Source organism: Danio rerio, chromosome 8 (assembly GCF_052040795.2).
Source record: "Danio rerio strain M-AB ecotype USA chromosome 8, GRCz13ab, whole genome shotgun sequence".
Classification (NCBI taxonomy): Eukaryota; Metazoa; Chordata; class Actinopteri; order Cypriniformes; family Danionidae; genus Danio; species Danio rerio.
The window spans coordinates 25,790,828-25,814,561 of NC_141028.1; the positions used below are offsets into that span (position 1 = coordinate 25,790,828).

Here is a 23,734-nt window from a genome sequence, read left to right on the forward strand (position 1 = left end):
TTGAGTGAGTGCGTTTCTGCTTGTGTGGAGTGCATGTGAGTGAGTGCTTGTTTGTGTGTGTGTAGACGCATGAATGTTTGTGTTTTATGAATGTGTGTGTGAATGAGGTAACTCTTAAAAAAACCTACACCGTGATCTTATTTGATCTCATCCGAGTTGTTGCCCTGCTCGGATGCAGAGATGATAATAACCGACCCGGGAGCTCCTGTAGCGATGACCGCGAGGCTTTTTTTCACTTGGGGCATCCACAGTGCAAACTGTGGTAAGAAATGATGAATCGATCAGATATACAAGAAAGACAGGGAGCTGGATCTCGGTCTGGTATTTCCTGTATCTTTCACTGAGTATAACGGCGATTCTGATCTCAACTAAACACTGAAAGTGAGTCCCTGAGGCCAATGAGAATCACAGAGCGGATGTGTTTTTCTTTTTTTTTGAAGAGGGAACCAGAGCACACCGGCGTTTTCTCATTTATTTTATTTGGTCAGGCCGCATACACGACAAAGCGAGTAACAATGGTATACTTTTAAGTTGTGTGTATCTCAAGTTTGTACTGTTATGTAGAATAAAAGCCGCCGTCGTGCTTCCGTGAGTAACCTCTGTTTGTAGATGCGGTGTGGTGAGACTCTGTAAGTAACAATGAATAAAAATTATTAAATAATTGAATGGAAGTCTTTTTATTTAGAATTTAAGTTATGATCTTACCTATGGACCCCTTAATACTGTATAGAGATGCTTTCTGTGTGTCGACCCACACTTTAATTCCTTTGTTTTCAGCATCGCAAACTGAATCTTCTAGTTCTTTGTTTTTCTTTGTCCTGTGTGAGGAGAAAAGCAACACAATGACTTTCAGATTCACACTCAATGACCCTGTACACAATGGAAATTACACCTCGTTCAGGTTGTTTAATATTGTCTTTTTTCTAAGTATAAATAAAAAGCTTATATTTTGGAAAACATGATAGCGTGACAAAGGAAAAAATATTGTGACTCACAATAACTAGAATTTCGAGTAACTGGGATAACTTTATCTCGCATCTCTTTTTATGTGAGTTTTTACTTTTCAATTGTGAGTTACAGATTCAAATAGTAATGTACTTGCTATAATCTATTTTGAAAGATGTTTTTCTTAAGCTAACAAAAATTAAGTTTTAAAGCTGAAACCGTGGTGTTTGGTAGTTCGTAGTATGCTAATCAACAGCTACCAGTGATGGTCAAAAACAGCAAGAAGTCAAAACATTATACCCATATCTCTTGATGGTACAATAAGGTGTTGTGAAGCAAAATGATTGGCCTGAGCAAGGATCTGAATGTTGTTTACGACATTACTAATCCACTATACTTGTACATCTTTTTTTTTTAATAGTCCTAATCGCTTCACATTAGAACCAAGAGCTGATTTTATTAAGGTTGCAGCATCCAGAATAAGCACAATATCATTTTGATGAACAAAATAACACACACCACACAGATCTCTGTTGACAATAAACACTATCAGCTCAAATGTGAAGTTACTCAAGTGCATATATCATTACACAAATGCATACTCATGTTGAGGACTTTACAGAGGCTGTAAATTAAAAGTTATGATGTGTATAATGTTAGTTATAGATGAAAATGTTTTTCTTCAAGACTTTATTGTATTGCTAAAAGCCACATGTATGTGGGTTGGGACTCTCACTTCTGTTTGATGTTGATTTGGGTTTTATGAAGAATGAAGGATCATGAATTTAGATTTTAAAAAAATCTTTATTATTCTGTTTAATGAAATAAGTCCTCATCAGGATCATGAGCAAATGTTAATTATTATGTTAAATTAAGAATTTAGATTTTCAATTTGGAGTTTCTTCCCTCGGAATTGTAAGATAAAATTGCAATTGCAACTTTAACAATTAATTGAAAATGTTTTTTTATTGCAAAGAGAAGAAATAAATAGGCATTTTACCCATTATCCGCTCCAACAGTTTCCATCTGCATCACGGTCTGACTTTTGTTTTGAAATAATCCAAGATGATGATCGTAGGCCGCTTTCAGGTGAATGTCCAAACTGTCCTTCGGTGTCTTAAACACAATATCAGCAGTAAGTTCAAACTCACAATCAGCCAAACCAGTGATTTCTTTCAGTAAGTTCATATATAAGTAATAAGTAGTTCAAGTCGTCCTTCTATATTAAATCAACTCACTGTAGTATCATAATGAAAGACAGTTCGACGGGAACTGGCCTCTGTTGTCGTGTTATGGAGTCTCCTCCACGGTTCATCATTTTGTGCGAGATGTGTTGGCTTGTCATCTGACAATTTCTGAGCAAGTAAGGTGAGAATAACAAGTTAGAAATATGTAAATACAAATAAAAAAAACGAACTATAAAAAGCTGGAATATGTAAACTGAAACTGGACAACTTTTAAGTTAAAAAAACATTTACCTGAATTTCCTTTCTCCCTGTTAATGTAAAGTCGTTCTCATATCGCGGGAATGGGAAAGGATCTCTTTCCTGTGGCATATTTGCGCAGTTTCTCCAGATGATGAGTCTAAAGGAATGTAACACATCCGATGTTTGGTATCTTTTTTTTTTGCTGCCAACTTTGTTGTTCCTCCCTCCGTTGCCAAGAAACCGAGTGTGAGCGTCAGTTTTACCACACAGCGCGACAGACCATATTACACACCACAGAACTCTCCTTATTATTAGAAGCTATTAGTACATATGATAAGAAACGCAACAACAGACTTATTCTTAGAATTCTCCAACAAACATTCTTATCGCTCCAAGAGATAAATCATATTGGTCAGCGTTAATACAAGATATTGATTGGAAAAGAACATGTCTTCTCTCATTTAAATATGCAATCCCAAACAAATCAAAGGAAATTCATTTTAAAGTTCTACACAAAATAAACCCGGTCAATGCATCTATGTCAAAATTTACTATATGCAGATACTTGTTTTTTCTGTTTTTTGAAAGTGAGGAAACTTTGACTCACTGATATTTTACATGTAAAATTCCACAAAAGTGTTGGTTAGATTTACATAATTATTTGAATAAATCACAATCAACAAAACAAATCTTTAAATTGAACGATATTATTTGTTTTTATTCTAGTCCCCAAAATTGTAATGAAGAATATATATATAACTTTTTTATTTGTGAAATTCTTTTTCCACCACAAACAAACATTTCTTAAGTCCTCTCCCTCATTTTCCCATTTTTTAATTTAATGAACATTTCCTTGCCCTGTTTAACATAATTTGGAAAATATTTAAAAAAGAAAAAAAAATTCAAAGGGGGGCTATTAATTCTTACTTCAACTGTATGTGTGTGTGTGTGTGTGTGTGTATTTATATATAATATATATATATATATATATATATATATATATATATATATATATATATATATATATATATATATATATATATATATATATTAACATTACACCCAGAGCGTTTGGATGTAAAATTTTGTATTAACTGGCAATAATTGTTTTATTTATATTACTACAAAGTAATTAAATTAAAGCAGTTTACTTTAGAATTTCCCATTAAATTGTTGAAACGTAAATAAACAACGTTTCCCCAATGTACATTTACAGAAACTTCGGTTAGCTTTACAGTATCTTGTACTAATATCTAAATTAAATATAATTTTACTATGAGCAAATGATGGATATTAATAAATTACAAACATATACTAACATCAGTTTGATCGTTTTTCACACATATAATTCATTTAACTAATATTACTATCATGTTGTTTTTGTTGTTGAGGACAAACTTTAGATTTTTGGGAACATTTATAATCTTTACAAAGCGGCAATACAAGACAGACACGTTTGCAAGTGTAACTCCATCCCAAAGTGACTGACCAATAGGAGAGCTGAGCGCGTGTGCCAGTGCAAACAGAGTGAATAAAAGCTCAGCAATATTTAAACACAACGTCTGCTCTGTCACACGCTCTGCCTGAAGGAAAAGATCATTTAGCAACAACAATGATTGTAAACCATGTGCTGTTTTCTTCTGGAACTCAAGGTGTTTCTGTCATTTTTTTGCTCCATTTACTTTTAACTGAGGCTACGGAGTTACCCAGCTGTAAAGAGGTAAGTTGCTTTTATTGTAGCCCCATGTTATAAAGGTTGTCTAAGACTGCAGTATTAGGCACTAGAATAGTCTGTGTTACTGTGATTTTTGCATGTTTTGTCCTGTGGATTATTATTTTTATTATTATTAATGCAATATGGTCGAGATCTCACGTTACACAGAGAATGTTGTGTCTCACATGATGACACTGTGAATAAGAAACCGAACAAAATAAAACCATCCAGGTATGAATGAAAAAAAAAACTTATCAAATAAGGGATTCGCCAGGACTGTTTTTTTAATTTAAAAGCTTAAATAATTCCTCAGGAAATACAGACCTTTAAATAAAACAATTTTCAGATGTTTTTGCATTCTCTGTTTCCTCGAGACAAAAATCATGTTTGAATAGGAGTGTTCATGGAAATGTGTCACACACTTTTCTTATCATGTCCAGAGATAAGCTTGTCCGTTGTCGTTTGAGGGCTGTGTGAAAAAGACACCTGCTGTATCGAGCACAGTGTCACATTTTATACGTGGACACTATTGCTGTTATAAATGTAGTGATACCTGTCTTAAAATCTTCACTTATTTGACATAAAAGCACACCAAAAAAAAAAAACAAAAAAAAAAACTTTTAAGCAGTACATTCAATTATAAATGTATATTTCATTTCAGTTTAATATTATTTGTTTTGTTTTTCAAGTAATATATTGTAAGGTCAAAACATAGTTGTTTTTGATTAAGAGCTCAACTAAATATTTGTTTTGACCAATGTAAGATTTTAAGGTTATTTACACAGGCTAGTGCATGCAGATTAAACAGAAGCTCAATATGCTTTGTGTGTTTCCCAGTAATGAGATCGTCTGGAAGGGCATCCGCTGCTTAAAACATATGCTGGATAAGTTAGTGGTTCATTCCGCTGTGGGGACCCCTGATTAATAAAGGGACTAAGCCAAAAAGAAAATGAATGAATGAGTATGCTTTATACTTTCATGTATGTAAAAAATATTGTTTAAGGCAAATGATTTATTTTTCATTGGCTTAAGTGGTCAAATTTAGACGTGAACCATTACCCTAATTTTTTTTAATTGGACGAATGAAAGTTGTTGTTTTTTCGTGCATGTGCTTTGTTACTTGTTTTAAGTTGGTTATTAATTGTGTTTTAATAGTTTTTTACTCTTCGTTTAATACAATTTTAAGCACAAATTATACACCCCAAAATTATGGCCTTGTAAAATATGGACAAATCCATATTTTTGGGTTTAAAAATATAATGAAAAATCTTACACCTGGAGGTTTGGTCTGATCATGTTAATATTATCACAGAACAGCCCCAAAGTTTTAATTCTTTGTCGCTTTTCTTTAAACTCCTACATGTACTTTTTTTTTACATAACTAAATACAAGGTTTTTGAGAATAGTTGTTAATTATTTAAAATATAATATCATTTTGTTATTATTATGACCAGCCATTTGTGTTATATGTTTTAATAAGCACAGGTGACAATAAGCACATTGTTGTTTACATTTTTAGATGATCTGTTACAGTGAATGACTTATTTAACCCAAATCTTTTACATTATATGTGGCATTTAAATAAGGCATAGACTAAAGCCGAGGTGTTTCTGTGACTTGTATATTTTACAGTTTAAAGATTGTTTTAAACATTTATGTGAGGGGAAGAGGTTATGAAGAGATTATTTATTTATTTATTTATTTATTTATTTATTATTTTTCTGGAAGAGAGCGTTTTGTTTGGTTATGTTTTATGTCTTTATATCCATTTGTTGTTTTTACTATTTGATTTTTTTGTGTGGCACTGTTATGAAATGAGCACTCTTGACTGCAAATCAGACCTATCTTCAGGTAAATAAAAGTAACCTAAACTAACCTTTTGACATTTATTTTCACAAAATTTTAACTATTAATGTAGACACATTATTTGCATTTATTAAGCTTTTTTATTATTGTGCATAATAAAATCACATGTATATGGCATTTAATACAGACATTACAATATGTGTGTTTAAATCCATTTTTTTTTTATCAATACAGAACTGAAAATAGACCTTACCACTGACCTTGGAAAAAAACAGTCCAGGTTTTCTGTGGGAGTGAGAGATTCATCAGTTAATCTGACCCCTAAGAAACACCATAGAAACAAATGTCACTCCATTCTGTTGCCTTGGTTTTTAGGTTTCATCATTTATATGCATGTGGGGATTATAACGAGGACAGCTTGTTCTTTCTTTCTTTCTTTCTTTCTTTCTTTCTTTCTTTCTTTCTTTCTTTCTTTCTTTCTTTCTTTCTTTCTTTCTTTCTTTCTTTCTTTCTTTCTTTCTTTCTTTCTTTCTTTCTTTCTTTCTTTCTCTTCTCATCTAATACAGCTAATGTAGCAGCACTAACACAAAAACACCTAGGAAGCGCTGCCATGTGGTTTTGTTAACTATTAATCTTGTTTTATTCCACATGGGTCATTCTGATTTGCCTTGTGAGGTGCATGTCTGCTGTTACCTATGGAGCCTTTCGGTCAGCTTTACTTAGATTCATGTTTCTTTTCAGCCCACCTGTTATTCAGCTGACATATACACGCAATTCTAAGACTAATAGTTTGATTTAAGCCACACCTTTTAAGCATCCTATCAAAAATTTTCTGTCAAACTGGTAAACAGACAAACAGGATGTTTGGAGGTGTTAAAGTTTAATTTACTCAGGATTTAATTTCATCAGGCTCTCCCTATTTGCACAATGATGGGGACAATAATATATGCTAAAGACTGCTTGTTTAGACAAGGATACGAAGACATCCTTGAAGTTGGGTGGGACCACCTATTGTGCAAATATTGATCTGACACAGTATTTTAAAAGGAAATGTAATCCTGAGGCATAATAAACATGAAACGATGGTGACCACAAGAAATGTGTATTGTGTGAAGCGCTTTGCATCTCAGCTGTTTAGTGAAAATGATTTAAAGCAATGGTCTCAAACTCAATTGAAGGGCAGTAACTCTGCACAGTTTAGCTCCATCCACCTCCAACTCACACCTGCTTAATTGTCTCGTCTTGAACACCTTGATTAGTTGGATCAGCTGTGTTTGATTAGGGTTGAAGCAAAAGAGTGCAGAGCTGCGGCCCTCCAGGAATCCAGTTTGAGACCTATGATTTAAAGGGATATTTCATCCAAAAATTATGTGTATTTATCCTCAGCTTGCTACAAACTATTTTCAGTTTTCTTGACCACAATAGAAGCTTTTCTGAAGAATGTTTTAAAAAAACTTTTATAGTATTTTTGTTCCTGCTATGTTGAATGTCGGTGAGTGCTTTTCCCCAACATTTCAGAATATCTTGTTTTGTGTTCAACAGAAGAAAGAAATTCATAAGTTTAGAACCACTTGCATGTACGTAAATGGTGAGGAAACTAATTTTTATAAGAGCTCAGAAAGCAGCTATTTGGATTTTTTAATTTTATTTGGATTTTTGGATTAATAGTGACGTAATATTGTAGCAACATGAATCTTGTTGCAAGGATGATTGTTTTGTAGATTGTAATTGACTGTTTTTTCTTAATAAAACCGTTCAGCGTAAATCAGTATAAACTAGATCTGTTTTCAGTGTAAATCAGCATTCACATTAACATATTTGCTTATTGTATGAGTAATACTTTTTTGCCACATTATCGTGATAGCTTCACAGTATAATTTGCTTACATTAACATTTCCTTCCAAAAAGCATCACTTGCTAAGTTTGATGTGGTTGACCTCTGAAGTTGTATGTCCACAAATACTGCAAATCAATGTAGAAATGAACTGTCAATAAGCATTCATATTTAAAACTGTGAAAAAGATTTCAGTGCAGTTCCTTATTTTGCAGTCTGACTACCATTTTGAGTACACAGACTGTGATGTTTTGGGCTCTCGATGGAGGGTGGCGATACCCAACAAACCAGAGACCTGCACTGGCCTGCCTGACCCAGTCAAAGGCACACAATGCAGTGAGTAATGACGATAAACACAAGCATTACTTGAAACAAACGTCCAAATATTATCTATACACCTAATCAAACTGCTGTATGGACTAGTGTCAGTAAATTTTTAACTGCAATAAGATCAATTCTATTTGAAGTCTACATGTTCTGTTTGTCTATGTGAATGAATGGTGGTGTATTCACTAAACATACAGCATGTGTGACACTTGTAGTGTTTTTAGCATCTGCCGTGTTACTACACCGTAAAAATGCTGGGATTCAAGCAATTCCGTTATGTTCTTCCAACACAAATAGATGGTTTTTACATATTTAAGTGGATTGAACACAAAACAATTAAGTTTTCCCATAAAACTCAAGAATTGTGTTGATTCAGATAATTTTTTAAAATAATTAATTTAAATAAGCATCAAAGATATTTTCTTTGAGGAAAGCATGGCTGCAGACTAAAATATCTATAGCTGTGGTTATATGAGGAGAAGGTCGCTACTATAACTTTGCACTGAACACTGACATTTTTTCATTTTATTTTTGTGTGCACATGAACTTTGGTATTAAATGTAACAGAAATATTTAATATTAATTCTAATTTAGGTACAAATGAATAAAAATATGTCATATTGAGTTACTAAAATGCATTCTTAAATTGTAAAAACCTAATTGAACTATTAAAGTTGGATAGATCCTGACAATGGAAAAAATATATTTTAAAATGTTCGTATGGCTGTAAATATATTACCAGTTGAAGAGTTGTTATTGTTAAAAGACTGTACATTATTGTAACCTGAACTATTTTTTCCTGTTGTCAGCGTTCACTTGTAATGAAGGTGAATTTCTGGACATGAGGACTCAAGAGTGTCAGAAATGTGCTGCAGGGACCTATTCTCTCGGGACGGGTGTTGCTTTTGACGAGTGGGACAGTTTGCCCACCGGCTTCGTCACCCATGGCATCAACATGAACTTTGGAGACACATACACAAATTGCTCCAAGTGAGTTACTTCTGTGGGTCAAAAGACAACCCCTATTAATACATTAAAAAGGGTAACAATAGTCCATATACCCAAAAAATCATGTCAATCATATTTAGAACATGAATAATTTGATAAGATATTAAAAGACTTACATTGCAGCCCCAAAATAGTAATTAATTATTATCTTAGATCTTCAAACTTCGCTACTGTCCTTTAAATGACCAGTTTTTATCCATTTGTCAATGAGATGATTTAAATAATAATGAAATAATACAATTTAGTATGGGTTTTTTATTTATTTATATAAGTAAATGACAGAATTATTATGTTGTTTCAAATTGATGTAATATATCTGTGACACTGAGAGATAACACTACAGTATATCACCCATATTTTGGCATTTTATTTTGACAGACAGGATTTAAAAAATGTTACATGATCCTTTTAATTAGCCATTTAATATGTTTTTTATGTAAACATTTATTTTTTAATACATTAAACTTGATAGTCTCTTCCCGACTTTGACCCATGTATGTAAAATGAGAAATACCACATTCAAGACTTGCAAAATGATGCTGTAGCACTCAAAAACTCAAGAACAAGTGGACCGTCGAGCCATTCAACATTCACTTACCTGTAATTGCATGCACAGAATGTTTAATGTGCCTAAAAGTGCTCGGCGAGTGAGGACCTTGAATTATTTGTAATTGAAATAAGCTGAAGGGCAGGTATTTGCTTTAATTGCGTGTGTGTTTTGCATGTTTGCAGCTCAACGTGGATCCCGAAAGGTGACTATATTGCCTCAAACACAGATGAGTGCACTTCAACTCTTTCATACGCCGTGAGTCTGAAGAAGCCCGGCTCTGTGTCCTTCCAGTACATCTATCCAGACAACCACATGTTTTTTGAGTTTTATGTAAGTACTGCATTGTGTAGCGTTAAAGGAGTTATGGTCAGATAATTGCAGTTTCATGCAATGCATATTAATAAATGACACATGACAGACAATATAAAATAGTAGGCAAAAAGGATGTACAAAAGAGAACATTTGCACAGTGTTTGCTTTTAATGACCATACTTACAAGTTTAATTTAAAAAATGGTTAATTGGTTATATAGGGATGATATATTGGGCTTTTGTATAAATTACTAACTATTATTATATTGATTCTCTTGGATTTGAATAGCCGTTATTCTCTCTCCAACTACATACAAACAAACCATGTATTTTATTATAAATATGTTAGTCTTAAAGGGGACCTACTTTCTCAAAAATCACTTTTACAAGGGGGTTTAAACACAGTTTTGTGATAGCAGTGTGTAAATATTGACAAAATAATTTTTTTTATAAACACATTTTATAAAAATAGTCTGCAGAAACAATTTGATTGACATTTATCTTTTGTACATGTCATCAGAGGGGAAAGTCCCGTCCAATAGTAACAATCTCTTCCTTATTAGCATATACAGCCCTGAGTGAGAAGCAATCGTCCGCCATTAGAGTTTTAGTGCCATACCTGCCGAAGTTGGGTATACATCATAAATTATGAGTTTTAGGATTCACAAATGAACACTAATCTCAATAGACTACCTTCTTCTAAGCCACTTCTTTGGACATCTTCAGTTTTTCACATTCACAATGTTAGTCCTGTTTTTGAATCTACTATGTTGAAACATATAGGTGTTTGTAGCTCCATCTCCTTTTAAAAAGAGGGCATAGATCTCATTTGAATTTAAAGTGGCATTACACAAACACAGTTTAGGGCAGTTTTAAAGAGTTCTAAAATATTATTTTTATGATATTGTGAGCTAAAACTTCGCATACACACTCTTGGGACATCGGAGACTTATATTACATCTTGTAAAAAGAGGGAAAACCAATGCAAAGGTTAAACTATTAACCTCTAAATGCTTACTTCACTGTAAAAAATGCATGGTTCCACACAATTGATTTGTTCTGGGACAACATGAATTAAGTTAACTTATTAAATTTAATTGGATTGAACATAAAACAATTAAGTTGTCCCCTAAAAAACTCAAGAGTTGTTTTGTCTCAGCTTGTTTTAAATTAGTAGTTTGAAACAAGCTGAGTACTCTGAGAGAGAAATCAACGCATAACATCAATATGTTTGAACAAAGAGCAGAAGAAATCAATTTTTTTTTAGGCTGAACATCACTTTAGTACGGAACCCCGGAAGGGACGTAGTGGAGGAGAAAAAATGGGTGGGTGAAAAAAAAATAATGGGTGAAAGAAAAAAAATGGGTGGGAGGAAAATATATATTTGTAAGTTTTTTGCGTTCTTTTGCAAAGTTTTGCGTTCCCTCGCAAAGATGTTTTGCGTTATCTCGCAAAACTGTTTCTCCACAAACACTTCCTGTTCACTGCACTCACGTAAACCCTGCCGTTTTTGCTGAAATTCTCCCATATTTTACCATTCTATCCCACTTTCTTTACATTACTGTGCGCTGATTGTCGCCTTTCACTTTGCAACCTCTGAACCAGTGAATTCATGTTTAAGCGCTGACTGACAGACGCGCTCCATACAATAAACTGATCCCAGATCAGCGTCTGTACGCGCCATTTAAAGGGACACTTCTGTTATCAAACAAGTGCGCAGCAAATGAATCTCATGTTTTTTAGTTTGATAACAGAGGTGTCTCTGTAAGAATGCACAGATCTATAATGAAAGCAGTCCATTACTTTAGAAACTTCATATTATTCAGTGTATTTGTCTGTTTAAACATACACCCGCTCCTCTGTAAATGGCGCGTACAGACGCTGATCTGGGATCAGTTTATTGTACGAAGCGCGTCTGTCAGTCAGCGCTTATACATGCATTCACTGCTTCATAGGTAGCATACGCACAGTAATGTAAAGAAAGTGGGGTAGAATGGTAAAATACGGGAGAATTTCGGCAAAAACGGGAGGGTTTACGTGAGTGCAGTGAACAGGAAGTGTTTGTGGAGAAACAGTTTTGCGAGATAACGCAAAACATCTTTGCGAGGGAACGCAAAACATCTTTGCGAGGGAACGCAAAACTTTGCGAGAGAACGCAAAAAACTTAGAAATATATATTTTCCTCCCACCCATTTTTTTTCTTTCACCCATTATTTTTTTTCACCCACCCATTTTTTTCTCCTCCACTACGTCCCTTCCGGGGTTCCGTACTTTTGGCCACAGCTGTACCTTTAAAATAATTTTTTTTTTACCACTATAAATATGTTTATTTTCTATTTACCACAACATTTTGATTTGATTTTTAGTTTTTACAGATTGAAATACAGCCTTTTATATCTATACACTTTTTCAAAATGATATGTAAGTATAAGATTAAAATGACACAAATTAAGAGGATACATAATAACAAAGAGAAAACAAAAAAAAAAACAAAAGCTATGAATCCTCCTTTTCCAGTAAATGGTAATGTTTGGAACTGAATTGTGCAGAAAAAAAGTATCATTAAATTATCCTTAATTAACATCTTTAAAGTAATTAATGCACTACTGTTACGTGATGTTTAATCATTAATAATATATTGAATAATATTTGGTCTGTGTTTCTTTTCTAACATTCTTGGATACTGTGTGATATGGGAGAGCATTTGTGTGTGTTTGCAGGTGCAGAATGATCAGTGTCAGTCCACAGACTCTCAGAACCGCTGGATGAGGATTTCAGAGAGCGACTGGGATTATCATTATGTACGTCTTTATGTATGTTTTTTGAGTTATGAGAGCACAAATTGAAACTCCAGTCTTCAAACCCTCTTCTCTGTTTGCTGTAGGTACCGTTGAGCAGTGGTAACAATGTCTTGTACTGGAGAACAACAGGTTTCTCATTGTCTGCTAACACTGCCAAACCGGTACTGCTTAAGAATATTGCCATCTCAGGTATTTTGAAAACAGCGTTTAATTTAATTTAATTTAATTGGAAAATAATGTAATAATTGATGACGGATCTTTCTTCCTCAGGGGTCTCGTATACATCTGAGTGTTTTCACTGTAAGCCTGGTACTTACAGTGATAAACCAGGAGCTGCTCGCTGTGTCCCGTGTGCTGCTAATTCATACTCTAATAAAGGAGCCACTGCTTGTCAAACGTGTGATATGGACAAATATTCAGGTGTGTGTCTTTGCATTTTAAAAGCTGAATGAGCATGAATGTTAACAGGGTCAGCAGCTGCTATAGTTGTACTCTGTTATTTCACATGCAGTAAAACAGTTTTTTTCCCCTCATTTGGGCTTTATAAGGTTTTTTGTGCTGCTGGAGTATTTTTAGCATATGCTGTTTCAGTGCTTGTATTTTTAATTTAATTTAATTTAATTTAATTTAATTTAATTTAATTTAATTTAATTTAATTTAATTTAATTTAATTTAATTTAAATTAATTTAATTTAATTTAATTTAATTTAATTTAAAATCTTTAATATTATAATTAAAATATTTACATACATACACACACACACACACACACACACAGATGTATATATCTTCATTATTTTAATTTTATCGTTATGTTTTTTTACTTAATATAATTAATAAAATTAAATATATACAGCTGATTTTAAAATAGATTTTTAAATCAATTAAAAAAACAAAATAAAAAGGCTTAGTTGTCAAATTGTTGAGGTTAAATTAACACAAATATCAATTATGTTCTAGAAACAATGGATTTCTCAAAGCATTTAAGCATGTAATGAATGGTGGTCATCCATCAAATGCTGCATGAAGGCTTTTGAACGTTACTGATCTGCATAGATGTGATCAAGCATTTAAATGTAACCACACAGAAGTAAAAAGTTGATGTAAATGACCTGCGGGATTTGCCTGCTGTGTTTTATCACTTTATCTAAATTAGTGTGTGTGTGTTTTTCCTAATGCTCCGGGCGTTTTCCTCTCTATGTTGTGTGTGTGTGTGTGTGTGTGTGTGTGTGTGTGTTACAGGTATTGGATCTGGAGCTTGTACACAGAGACCGGCCTGCAAAACCTCTGATTACTTCTACACCCACACACCCTGTGATTCCAGCGCTCAGGTAACATGTAAAAACAAACACTGATAGTCTTTGTGTCGGAAAGCACTAATTCCAGCATTTATCTTTTTTTATTTTTTTTAATTTTAATTCTGCATTAGATCCTATTCACCTGATTTAAACACAATAATAGATAAGTGGTGTGATTATATTATTTACATTTATTCTACGTTTGAGTGTGTTTAATTTAAATATAGTTCATTATTTAGCATTTAATTACATTTGTAAAAAAAAAATTATAAGCAGTCAACTGTTTTTATTTATTATATTATATTATATTATATATTATATTATATTATATTATATTATATTATATTATATTATATTATATTATATTATATTAATTTACTTCTTGATTTATGGTTGATTTTCTTTTTTTATCTTTATGTATTTCTTGTTTGTTTTTAGACACAGCTACACTGTTTAAATATATATTAATTGCATAATGGGACCTTGATCTCTGCTCTGTCGACTTTTGATGTTGAAAATTCAACTCTACAGTTTAACAAAGGGACTTTTTTGTTGACATTTTAGTACATTTAAATAATAAATAATGTATAACAAAAATAAAAATAGAGAGAAATAAACATGTAAAATAACAGAAAATGTACTGCCAGTTTATTACAAGGTTTTTGTAGCATAATATACACCAACCAATATATATCTTAAGACAATTTATTACTTTAAACTATTCAAAATGTTAATAAAAGTCACTTTTCCAAACTTTTCAAGGTTAAAAGTTGTCGAAAGAAAGATTAAATACCTAAAACGTCTATAATAGCTGACAACCGATGGTTTTGTGGTTTGTTTAATATTCAGACTCAGCTGATGTATAAGTGGACTGAGCCCAAGATCTGCAGTGAGAGTTTGGAGGGTGCAGTGAAGCTCCCGGCATCAGGAGAGATGATGTCCTGTCCTCCGTGCAATCCCGGCTTCTTCTCCAGCAACAGCTCCAGCTGTGAACCCTGTCCACGCGGCTTCTACTCCAACGGCACTGGTACAGACACACCGACAGCTTCTGACTCACCTTACGCACCTGTTTTACATCTGTACATAACAACACTAAGAGTTAATATCACAATAAATTTATGCATTAGCTCCAATGCATCAGAATACACTTGTTGAGTATGACATCACATGTCTCAGTTTCTGGTTTATCAGATACCAAACTGAAAACACATGGTACGAATGTTCACTCACAGTGTGCTGGATTATTGTTGTGATCATAATATTTATATCCATGAGCAGACAGTTATTCAGATGGTCAGACTGTGATTCCTCTTTTATAATAGTTTAAAGGGATAGTTCACCCAAAATAAAAATTCTGCAATAATTTCGTTACCATCCAAATGTTGGAAACCATTGCCTTCCATAGAATTTGTATTTCCTATTATGGAAATCAGTGGTTGCACTGCAAAAAGTGGTTATCTTACTTAGAGTGTTTGCCTTATTTCTAGTCCAAATATCTAACAATTATTAAATCAAGAAGCGTTTTCTAGACAAGTAAAACATATTGTCTTGTTTTCAGAAATAATTAGCCAAAATTAAGTGAGTTTTATATTAAAACAAGCAAAATACTCTGCCAGTGGGGCAAGCAAAATGAACTTGTTTTTGAATTTTTTGCATGTTTTAACTAAAAACATTTTGGCTGATTATTTCTGAAAACAAGACAGTATGTTTTACTTGAAATGACAAATTCTTTACTCAAGAATTTGTCTATATATCATCTAGAAACGAGAAAAAAAAGCATTTTTTGCAGTGTGCAAGTTTTTAACATTTTTCTAAATATTCTAGTCAAATATAAAAATAAGTAAAATATACTAACTATTGAGTTAATTTTCATTTTTGATTGAACTATCCCTTTATATATTGGTATCTGGGATTCGGCAAACCCAAAGCCTGTACAGTGAACACCATGATTTTGTAAAACATTCAATTTAAAGTGAGAATAGGGATCATAAGAGTCTATTTTCTTAATTAAAATGGGAAGTGGACACAGAAACAGAATTTCATAGGTTACAACCTAAGGGGATAGTTCACCCAAAAATGAAAATGCACTCAATATTTAGGGTGTGTGTCCACCAAAGTATGTTTTTCCTAAGCTGAGTGTTTTTTTTCTGTTTTCAATGGAAGTGCAGTCTTTTTGAAAAGTTGGTAGCGTAGCCAAGCACAGAGTGCTTTATGTGTTTTAAAAGCTCGGACAGTTGGAGAAGCGCTCATAGCTGAGCGTTTATAGAACACATTTAGCTTCACATTTCTACAGCGCAAAAGCCCCTTGATTTGTTCAATACCTGCATGAGTTTTTTTTTCCTTTGCTGAAACACTAAAGAAGATATTTTGAAGAATGTTATAACTCTATAACCATCAACTTCTGTCAGTGTAGTAAATGGTTACAGGTTTCAGACATTTTTCAAAATATCTTCTTTTGTGTGTCAGCAGAAGAGAGAAACTCATAAGGTGAAGGTTGAAGTAAATGATGACAATTTTTTAAACTTATTAACTTTAAGCAGATTTGCTGTCAGGACTCATTAGCTGCATTGCTTGTGTCCAGAATGTTCTGAATGTCCTGCTGGAACTGAGCCAGTTGTGGGTTTTGAGTATAAATGGTGGAACAAGATGCCCAGTAACATGAGGAGTTCAGTCTTAAGCTCTGAATACAGCAGCACAGACAGGAGCACAGGTACACTTTTAAAAGTTGTTTTATTTAGTTGTTCTGCAGTAGGTTTGGTTGTAAAGGAGTATGTAAGCTCTGCAGTTTTGTTGTAACAGGTTGGGAGGTTGCCGGTGAATACATCTACACCACACCGAGTGATCAGGATTCTGACTACATGATGCTGACGCTCACAGTACCTGGATACAGGTGAGAAAAAACAGCAACTCATCATATACATTATTAAAGGGGTCCTGTTATGTTTTTTTTAACACTTTCCATTAGTTTTTAATGTCAATATTGTTAAGTAAGTGAAATTCAGTTCATATTTTAATTTTAGTCTTAAGTGATTATGAAGAAAAAAAAAGAGTATTATGATTATTGCATCAATCACTCCCCCTTTCCAGCAGTCCACAATTCATACAATTAATTTAAAAGGCAGAGACACCAAACTCTCTAGTCATTTTTGTTATCAGCAGAAATAGGTTTGAATAATCAAATGACCGTATCAGGTGAGAAATTTAGCACGGTGCATTTCTAGTTATGTGTATGTAACAGTTGATGCGAAACTAAGCTTACTAATATTCACATCACATCGTCTACAATGTCTAGCATGCGACCATCTGTGCATGCTTTATGTATTTTTTGGAAACCCAGAAAAAAACCCAGAATAAAACCTGCTCCTGAGCAGGTTGAACATGTAGGGTTAATTAACGTGGCAACAAAACCTGATCAAAACCAACTCTCCTTATTGAGCCCGAAAACTTTGCTCAACTAATCACTAAATTACCTGGGTAAAAATTAAACCGAGTTTGTGCAACAGGAGTCTGGAGTTCTAAATCAATTGCAGATATTTTGTTTGTAGTTGTCAGAGTAACTAATGCAGGAGCTGTAAAAGCATTGCTCCTTTCTGGAAATGATCACGAGCAGCAGCTCATTTGTACTTAAAGAGACACACACGAAAACAGTATACATTGCTTCCACCAAAAAAAGCGCCATTTAGAGCATTTTTAATTATTTAGGGTTGAAATCTAAGGCTTATATTACATAAATAAATTACACTACTTTTGTAAAAAGGACATAACAGGACTGCTTTGAAGATCCCAATATTGCATATGAAGCTTTAAAATAAGTACAGTGCATTACAAACACAAGTGTCATAAACTGGGTTGGGTGGCGCAAAGGGTAGCGCTGCTGCCTCACAGCAAGAAGGTCGCTGTTTCCAGCCTCAGCTGGGTCAGTTGGCATTTCTGTGTGGAGTTCTCCCCATGTTGGTGTGGGTTTCCTTCGGGTGTCCCACAAGTCCAAAGACATGCGCTATAGGTGAATTGGGTAAGCTAAATTGTCCATAGTGTATGTGTGTAAATGAGTGTTTATGGATGTTTTCCAGTGATGAGTCGCAGCTGGAAGGGCATCAGCTGTATAGAACATATGCTGGATAAGTTGGCGGTTCATTCCACTGTGGCGACCCCTGATTATTAATGGAACTAAGCCGTGAAAAAATGAATAAATGAATAAACTGTTCACACAATATATGTTATTATATCTTATACTATAATATATGTAGACAATAATATGGTATTTCCTTTTTCCAGCCTGCCTCATTCCCTGCGTGAAGACAATGAGAGAGTCGAACTTTCCAGAATAACATTTGTGTTTGAAACCAAGTGTACAGCTGATTGTAAACTGTATTTTATGGCCGTGAGTTTGACAATATTTTATATTATTGTATTTTGTGTTATTGTTATTGAATATTGTTTGTAGATGCATAAATAATGAGGAATTTTGAAGCTAGTAAGATTTTTTTACTGAAGTATTGTGTGGTCTCTAAGGCTACATTATTAATGAAGCAGAAAGTCAGTAAAACAGTCAATTTCAACAAAGGCTCATTCTGAAAACGTAGCCCTATATACGTTTCTAGAGATCGCAAGTTATGTAGATAGTAGTAAGTATGGCTGCATTTAATTTTTAAAACGAACGATACGGGGCGATTTAATGCCATTCCATTTTGCGCTTACCATCTGACCGCTTACTGTTACCAATTTGTCCAGTGAGCTTGCCATTTACATCAGCAAACTTAAGATGCAGAGAGAAGTTGACCAGGATGACGGTTTCAGAAAGCGAGTAAGAAAAACACAGAAGCCAAAATATAAAATAAACATGTAAATAACAAGGTGAGAATGTGGTAAAATCTGAAAATGTGGTAAAAATCAGGCAAGTGCTTTTCTTTTTCTGGATTGCTTTTTAAAATTGTCAGTTGGGTTTAGGGAAAGAGGATGATAGGTAAATCGATGCTTTTAAAAATACTATTGGTTGGGTTTAGGGAAGGAAGAGGGTGGGTTCGTCGATCAGTCAGTTGACAGCGGCCTCTAGTGCTTTACGTGAGAACATCAGGCGCGAATGGCACTCGCAAGAGAAATTTGTGATCTGAAAAAGCGTACACAGCGGCCTCTGGTGGATTTGCGAAAAGAAAAACTGCAAAAAATGTAGCTCCTGCGATGTATTTGGCGGTCCTCAGAAATGTATATAGAGGTATGTTTTTATAATGAGCCTGGGTTGGTAAATGTTTATTGAAAATGGTTTATATTTAATATATTTTGAATATCTTTTTTTTTAAATTAGTTTGAACAAGAAGTCTTTACTGTCACCTTTGATTAATTAAATGCGTGCTGAATAAAAATATTAATAAAATAAATTAAATAAAATCTTACTGACTGTAAATATTTCATTCATAATATATAATATAGTCTTTATAATATTTTGCAGAGAATTCATGTCTAATATTTGTTTTTATCTCTCCTCAGGGACAAAATGAAAGGAATAACATGGTTGTGGAGAGTTGGTCTGGCACTATAGGAAAGCAGTCCTACTCGTATCTTATTAAAACTAACAGCACAGTTAGCTTCAGCTGGGGGTTTCAGCGTACTGGAGCTTTTGACATGGTAAGATTAGAAACTTCACTTCTTTAATATTTTTACAGGTTATGTTTCCTTTAATAATCTAAGGCGATGTGTGTATGTCTGTGTTACAGAAGAATGAATACAGCTCTGACCTTGCTAAGATCTACTCTGTTCATCTCACTAATGTGATTGGTGGCGTAGCTTCAGAATGTCGCCAATGTGCTCTGACTGGCACTGACAGTGACTCCTGCGTCTCCTGTGCTCCAGGGCACTACATGGTCTATGGTACTGGGGTGTGCAGACACTGCCCCCCAAACACCATCATCAGACCCGAGCAGCCCGTCGGAAAAGAAGCCTGCATTCCTTGTGGACCTAATACATACAGCAATAAAGTAGGCACTACCTATGATTAATTAAATGTTGATTGATTATTATACTGTATACTGTATATATAGAAAGTCGCTGGTTCGAGCCTCTGCCTCGCCGTTTCTGTGTGGAGTTTGCATGTTCTCCCCGCGTTCGCGTAGGTTTCCTCCAGGTGCTCCGTATTACCCCACAGTCTAAAGACATGCAGTATAGATGGATTATGTAGGCTAAATTGTCTGTAGTGTATGAGTGTGTATGGATGTTTCCTAGAGATGGGTTGCAGTTGAAAGGGAATCCGCTGTGTAAAACATATGCTGGATAAGTTGGTGGTTCATTCCGCTGTGGCGACCCCTGATTAATAAAGGGACTAAGCCGAAAAGAAAATGGATGGATGGATTTAGGATTCAGCCAAAGCTAATGGTCTGAGTGAATGAACTGGATAAACTTTGAGCATTTAAACAAGATGTCAAGTAAATAAACCAGACACATATGAACATAAACAATGAATCAAATTGTAACCATAGAAACTAACTAAAAACAATGCAGAAAACCTGTAAATAAAATGAATATTGTAGTACATTTATTGTTCTCTAACTTTAATTTATTTAGCAATTTCTTCATTATTTGCTATTTTTGACACTGAGTTGCATTATGCAAATATAGTCTCTGCTTTAACAACTTATGATGTTTAAAATTGAACTCTGCAGTTTAACAAAATAAAATTTCATTTATTCATTCATTCTTTTAATTTATTTTCGGATTAGTCCCTTTATTAATCTTGGGTCGCCACAGCGGAATGAATCACCAACTTATCCAGCATATGTTTTATGCAGCGGATGCCCTTCCAGCTGCAGCAGCATATCACTGGGAAACATCCATACACACTCATTCACACACATAAACTACGGTCAATTTTAGCTCACCTAATTCACCTATAGCACATGTCTTTGGACTGCGGGGGAAACCGGAGCACCCGAAGGAAACCCATGTGAACATGGGGAGAACATGCAAACTCCACACAGAAAAAGCAACTGAAGCAGCTGAGGCTTGAACCAGCGACCTTCTTGCTGTGAGGCGAACTTGCTAACCACTGCACATCAATTTTCGTTTATAATTTTAATAATTTGAAACACTATATTGTTTAAGAATTAAAGCGTAAATAAAGCAGACATTTCTGACAAGTCATCACACTTTTCAAATATTTTATAACCTACATCAATTTCTCTTTGTCTTTTCTGTAAACAGGGCCGTTCTGCATGTATGAGCGACTGTACATTAGCACTGGATCATAAAGGAGAGTCTCTGTATTATGATTTCTCTTCAATGGGAAACATCACAGGCTTCCAGAGCAGCCCGCGCTTTACCAGCAAAGGGCTGCAATATTTCCACCATTTTAGCGTGGCTCTGTGTGGAGCAGAGGTAAGAATTTTAAATGAGGGTAGATTAGGTGAGGGTACATTTACAATCACATATTCAAGTGTGTCCATTCTCATTTAGAGCAGGGCTGTTGCATCCTGTGTGGAGAATGTGACTGAAAGCAAGAGGGAGGTGAAAGGATATATCTGTCAGTCCACGGTAGTACCTTCTGAGATCAGGGGTCAAAGTGTTGTGTCCTCTCAGCCCTTCAGTATTGGAGACACTTTAATCGGTGAGTGCTGCTGATGCGTTTACACTTAAGTTCCAATAAATTTACTTGTAACATTAGATTGATGAACAACAGTGAGGAAAATAACATCGCCTCAGTGTACCCAGTTTTTAAAAACGCTTGATTGATAGTTTACAGTTGAATGCTACCATTACTCATGCAAAGCAGTAGTGAAACCATGTGGATACCTTTTGCTGTAACAAATTCGTTGGACGTCATTATTAGTTTCGGTGTTTTCTGGTTCAATGTTGACACCTTGTGGACAAATCGAGTAGTACAAATCTCTTTTAAGTGGTAGTTAACCCGGGGACTGAATATTCTGTCATTTACTCACCCTTGTGTTACTTGTTACAAACTTCTTTGACTTTTTTCTGATACATGTCATCACAAACCGTAAATATTGTCACAAATCTCAACATTTGTAACAGCATACAGTGTACATTTAAATGGAAATTAATCTGAAAATTGACTTACTGTTTACCCTCAAGTGGTTTCAAACCATTTTGAGTTTCTCTGTTCTGTTAAATATAAAAGATGATATTCTGAAGAAAACTGGAAACCAGTAACCTTTGACTTTCATTGTATTTGTTGTATCTACTAAACCTACAAACTTATTTATCAAATTCAAAACGTTTTACACTCAGGAGTGACTACCGAGTCCAAACTTGATGACATTTCATCATTTGTTGACAACTTTCCTGTTGAATCAGACCTGCCTGATGTTATTTTTTACTACAGGTAAGTGTGCTTGGTTTTAGTAGTCTCTGCTCAGTTTATTTTAATGTTCATATAATGTTTACGTGATCTATCTTGGTTGATTTAGTCCAGATTGATATTCTTCTCTTTAATCTTTTCAACAGGTCTAGAGAAACTACACAAGCGTGCAAAAATGGAAGATCATCCTCCATTCGGCTGCGATGTGATCCCAGTGTTACAGTGAAAAACTATATTTCTCCACCAAGGTACAATGAAAAAATAGCTTTTTTTTTTTAAAGTTGTGATATAGATTGAATTGCAAAGTGTGTGATTTAATTATGTGAATATGTGCTTTAAAAAAAAAAGTGTAGCACTGTGCTCTTTTATACAAAAAAAAGTAGTGTTATGAGCTTTTACAATTTTTAAACGCTGCTAATTTAGCAGCATAATTCTACACATAAATACTCATTTTCTATAGTAATAAAATATACTGAAAATAGTAAAAAACTTCACTAAAAATGCACTGAAATCTTAATAAAATTTAAAACTAATTGCAAATTTGCACAGAAATAAAACAGAAAAATATAACCACTATATATTTTTAATGATTATTTTATCTAATTAAATGCATTTTTTATTTCTAAATTGTGCAGCCTTATTTTTTTTTTTTTCAATTAAGACTGTTATAAAGTCTGTGATGTTTTGGACTGAACTTTAATGTTAGCTTAACTTTTTAATCCAACTTGGAAACAGCAGAGATGAAGTTTTTTTTAATTTTATTTCTTCTTTCGCTGTGTGTAGTAACTGCTCAGAGGGCACATGTGACGGCTGCTCTTTCCACTTCCTGTGGCGCTCACAGCAGGCCTGTCCTCTCTGCTCAGAAAGTAACTATAAGGAGATTGTCAGCGCCTGCATCCAGGGAATTCAGGTGCAGAAAACATTCAAAAGATTTTTGAAAACATTTTTGTTGCTCTTTATCAATTCGGTTGTTTAGATTTAAATTACAATACATGTATGCTAAAAAAATAGTTTTTTTTTCTCCTGAACTGAACTATAAATCTCCACTTCATCAAGACTTTTACACAATGATTCACAGTTTTATCTGAACAGAGGGATATATTCATCCATAATGTACCTGATCATATACAATTAAAGTCAGAATTATTAGCCCCCCTTTTAATTTTTTTTCTCTTTTTAATATTTCCCAAATTATGTTTAACAGAGCAAGGATTTTTTTACAGTATGTCTGACAATATTTTTTCTTCTAGAGAAAGTCTAATTTGTTTTATTTTGGCTAGAATAAAATGTGTTTTGTTTTTTTAATAACAACAATAATTCAGAGGGGCTAATAAAAAAACAATATGATGAAAATACATAATATCCTGTTATATACATGCCATGTGGTGTCTGGATTAAGCACAAAATG

General features: G+C 34.0%; 2 protein-coding genes across 8 annotated transcripts in view; one reads left to right on the plus strand and one right to left on the minus strand.

The window, feature by feature from the left end:
* On the minus strand, positions 1–2,606 carry cfap276 (cilia and flagella associated protein 276). The gene is made up of 5 exons (NM_001113610.1): positions 2,424–2,606; positions 2,184–2,300; positions 1,946–2,061; positions 706–818; positions 1–627 (listed from the first exon to the last, which is right to left on the minus strand). The coding sequence occupies exons 1-5, from the start codon at positions 2,499–2,501 to the stop codon at positions 557–559; spliced, it is 495 nt and encodes a 164-aa protein (NP_001107082.1). The 5' UTR covers positions 2,502–2,606; the 3' UTR covers positions 1–556.
* The window catches only part of elapor1 (endosome-lysosome associated apoptosis and autophagy regulator 1), a 26,702-nt gene continuing 4,922 nt past the window's right edge, over positions 1,955–23,734 (plus strand). The window contains exons 1-20 of one of the 7 annotated variants that reach the window (XM_087264655.1): positions 1,958–2,034; positions 4,066–4,092; positions 7,942–8,062; positions 8,863–9,043; positions 9,794–9,941; positions 12,643–12,723; positions 12,807–12,912; positions 12,994–13,143; positions 13,966–14,054; positions 14,871–15,048; positions 16,603–16,731; positions 16,821–16,911; positions 18,297–18,402; positions 19,506–19,643; positions 19,733–19,993; positions 21,213–21,386; positions 21,465–21,615; positions 22,257–22,350; positions 22,473–22,574; positions 23,110–23,236. In XM_087264655.1, the coding sequence (XP_087120781.1) occupies positions 2,011–2,034; positions 4,066–4,092; positions 7,942–8,062; positions 8,863–9,043; positions 9,794–9,941; positions 12,643–12,723; positions 12,807–12,912; positions 12,994–13,143; positions 13,966–14,054; positions 14,871–15,048; positions 16,603–16,731; positions 16,821–16,911; positions 18,297–18,402; positions 19,506–19,643; positions 19,733–19,993; positions 21,213–21,386; positions 21,465–21,615; positions 22,257–22,350; positions 22,473–22,574; positions 23,110–23,236 (2,478 nt within the window). In that variant the 5' untranslated portion in view covers positions 1,958–2,010. Of the gene's footprint in view, positions 2,314–3,932; positions 4,093–7,941; positions 8,063–8,862; positions 9,044–9,793; positions 9,942–12,642; positions 12,724–12,806; positions 12,913–12,993; positions 13,144–13,965; positions 14,055–14,870; positions 15,049–16,602; positions 16,732–16,820; positions 16,912–18,296; positions 18,403–19,505; positions 19,644–19,732; positions 19,994–21,212; positions 21,387–21,464; positions 21,616–22,256; positions 22,351–22,472; positions 22,575–23,109; positions 23,237–23,734 lie in introns of those variants that run through there. The other 6 variants (XM_087264659.1, XM_087264660.1, XM_087264657.1 and 3 more) reach the window with 6 other exon arrangements.

Excerpts from the sequence above, each read along its gene's own strand:
- cfap276 (NM_001113610.1), bottom strand. The coding sequence starts at position 2,501 with ATGCCACAGGAAAGAGATCCTTTCCCATTCCCGCGATATGAGAACGAC. Across the intron at positions 819-1,945 it reads ACTGTTGGAGCGGATAATGG|GACAAAGAAAAACAAAGAAC; the intron begins GTAAAATGCCTA and ends CTCCTCACACAG. Across the intron at positions 628-705 it reads CAGTATTAAGGGGTCCATAG|AGTCTCACCACACCGCATCT; the intron begins GTAAGATCATAA and ends TGTTACTTACAG.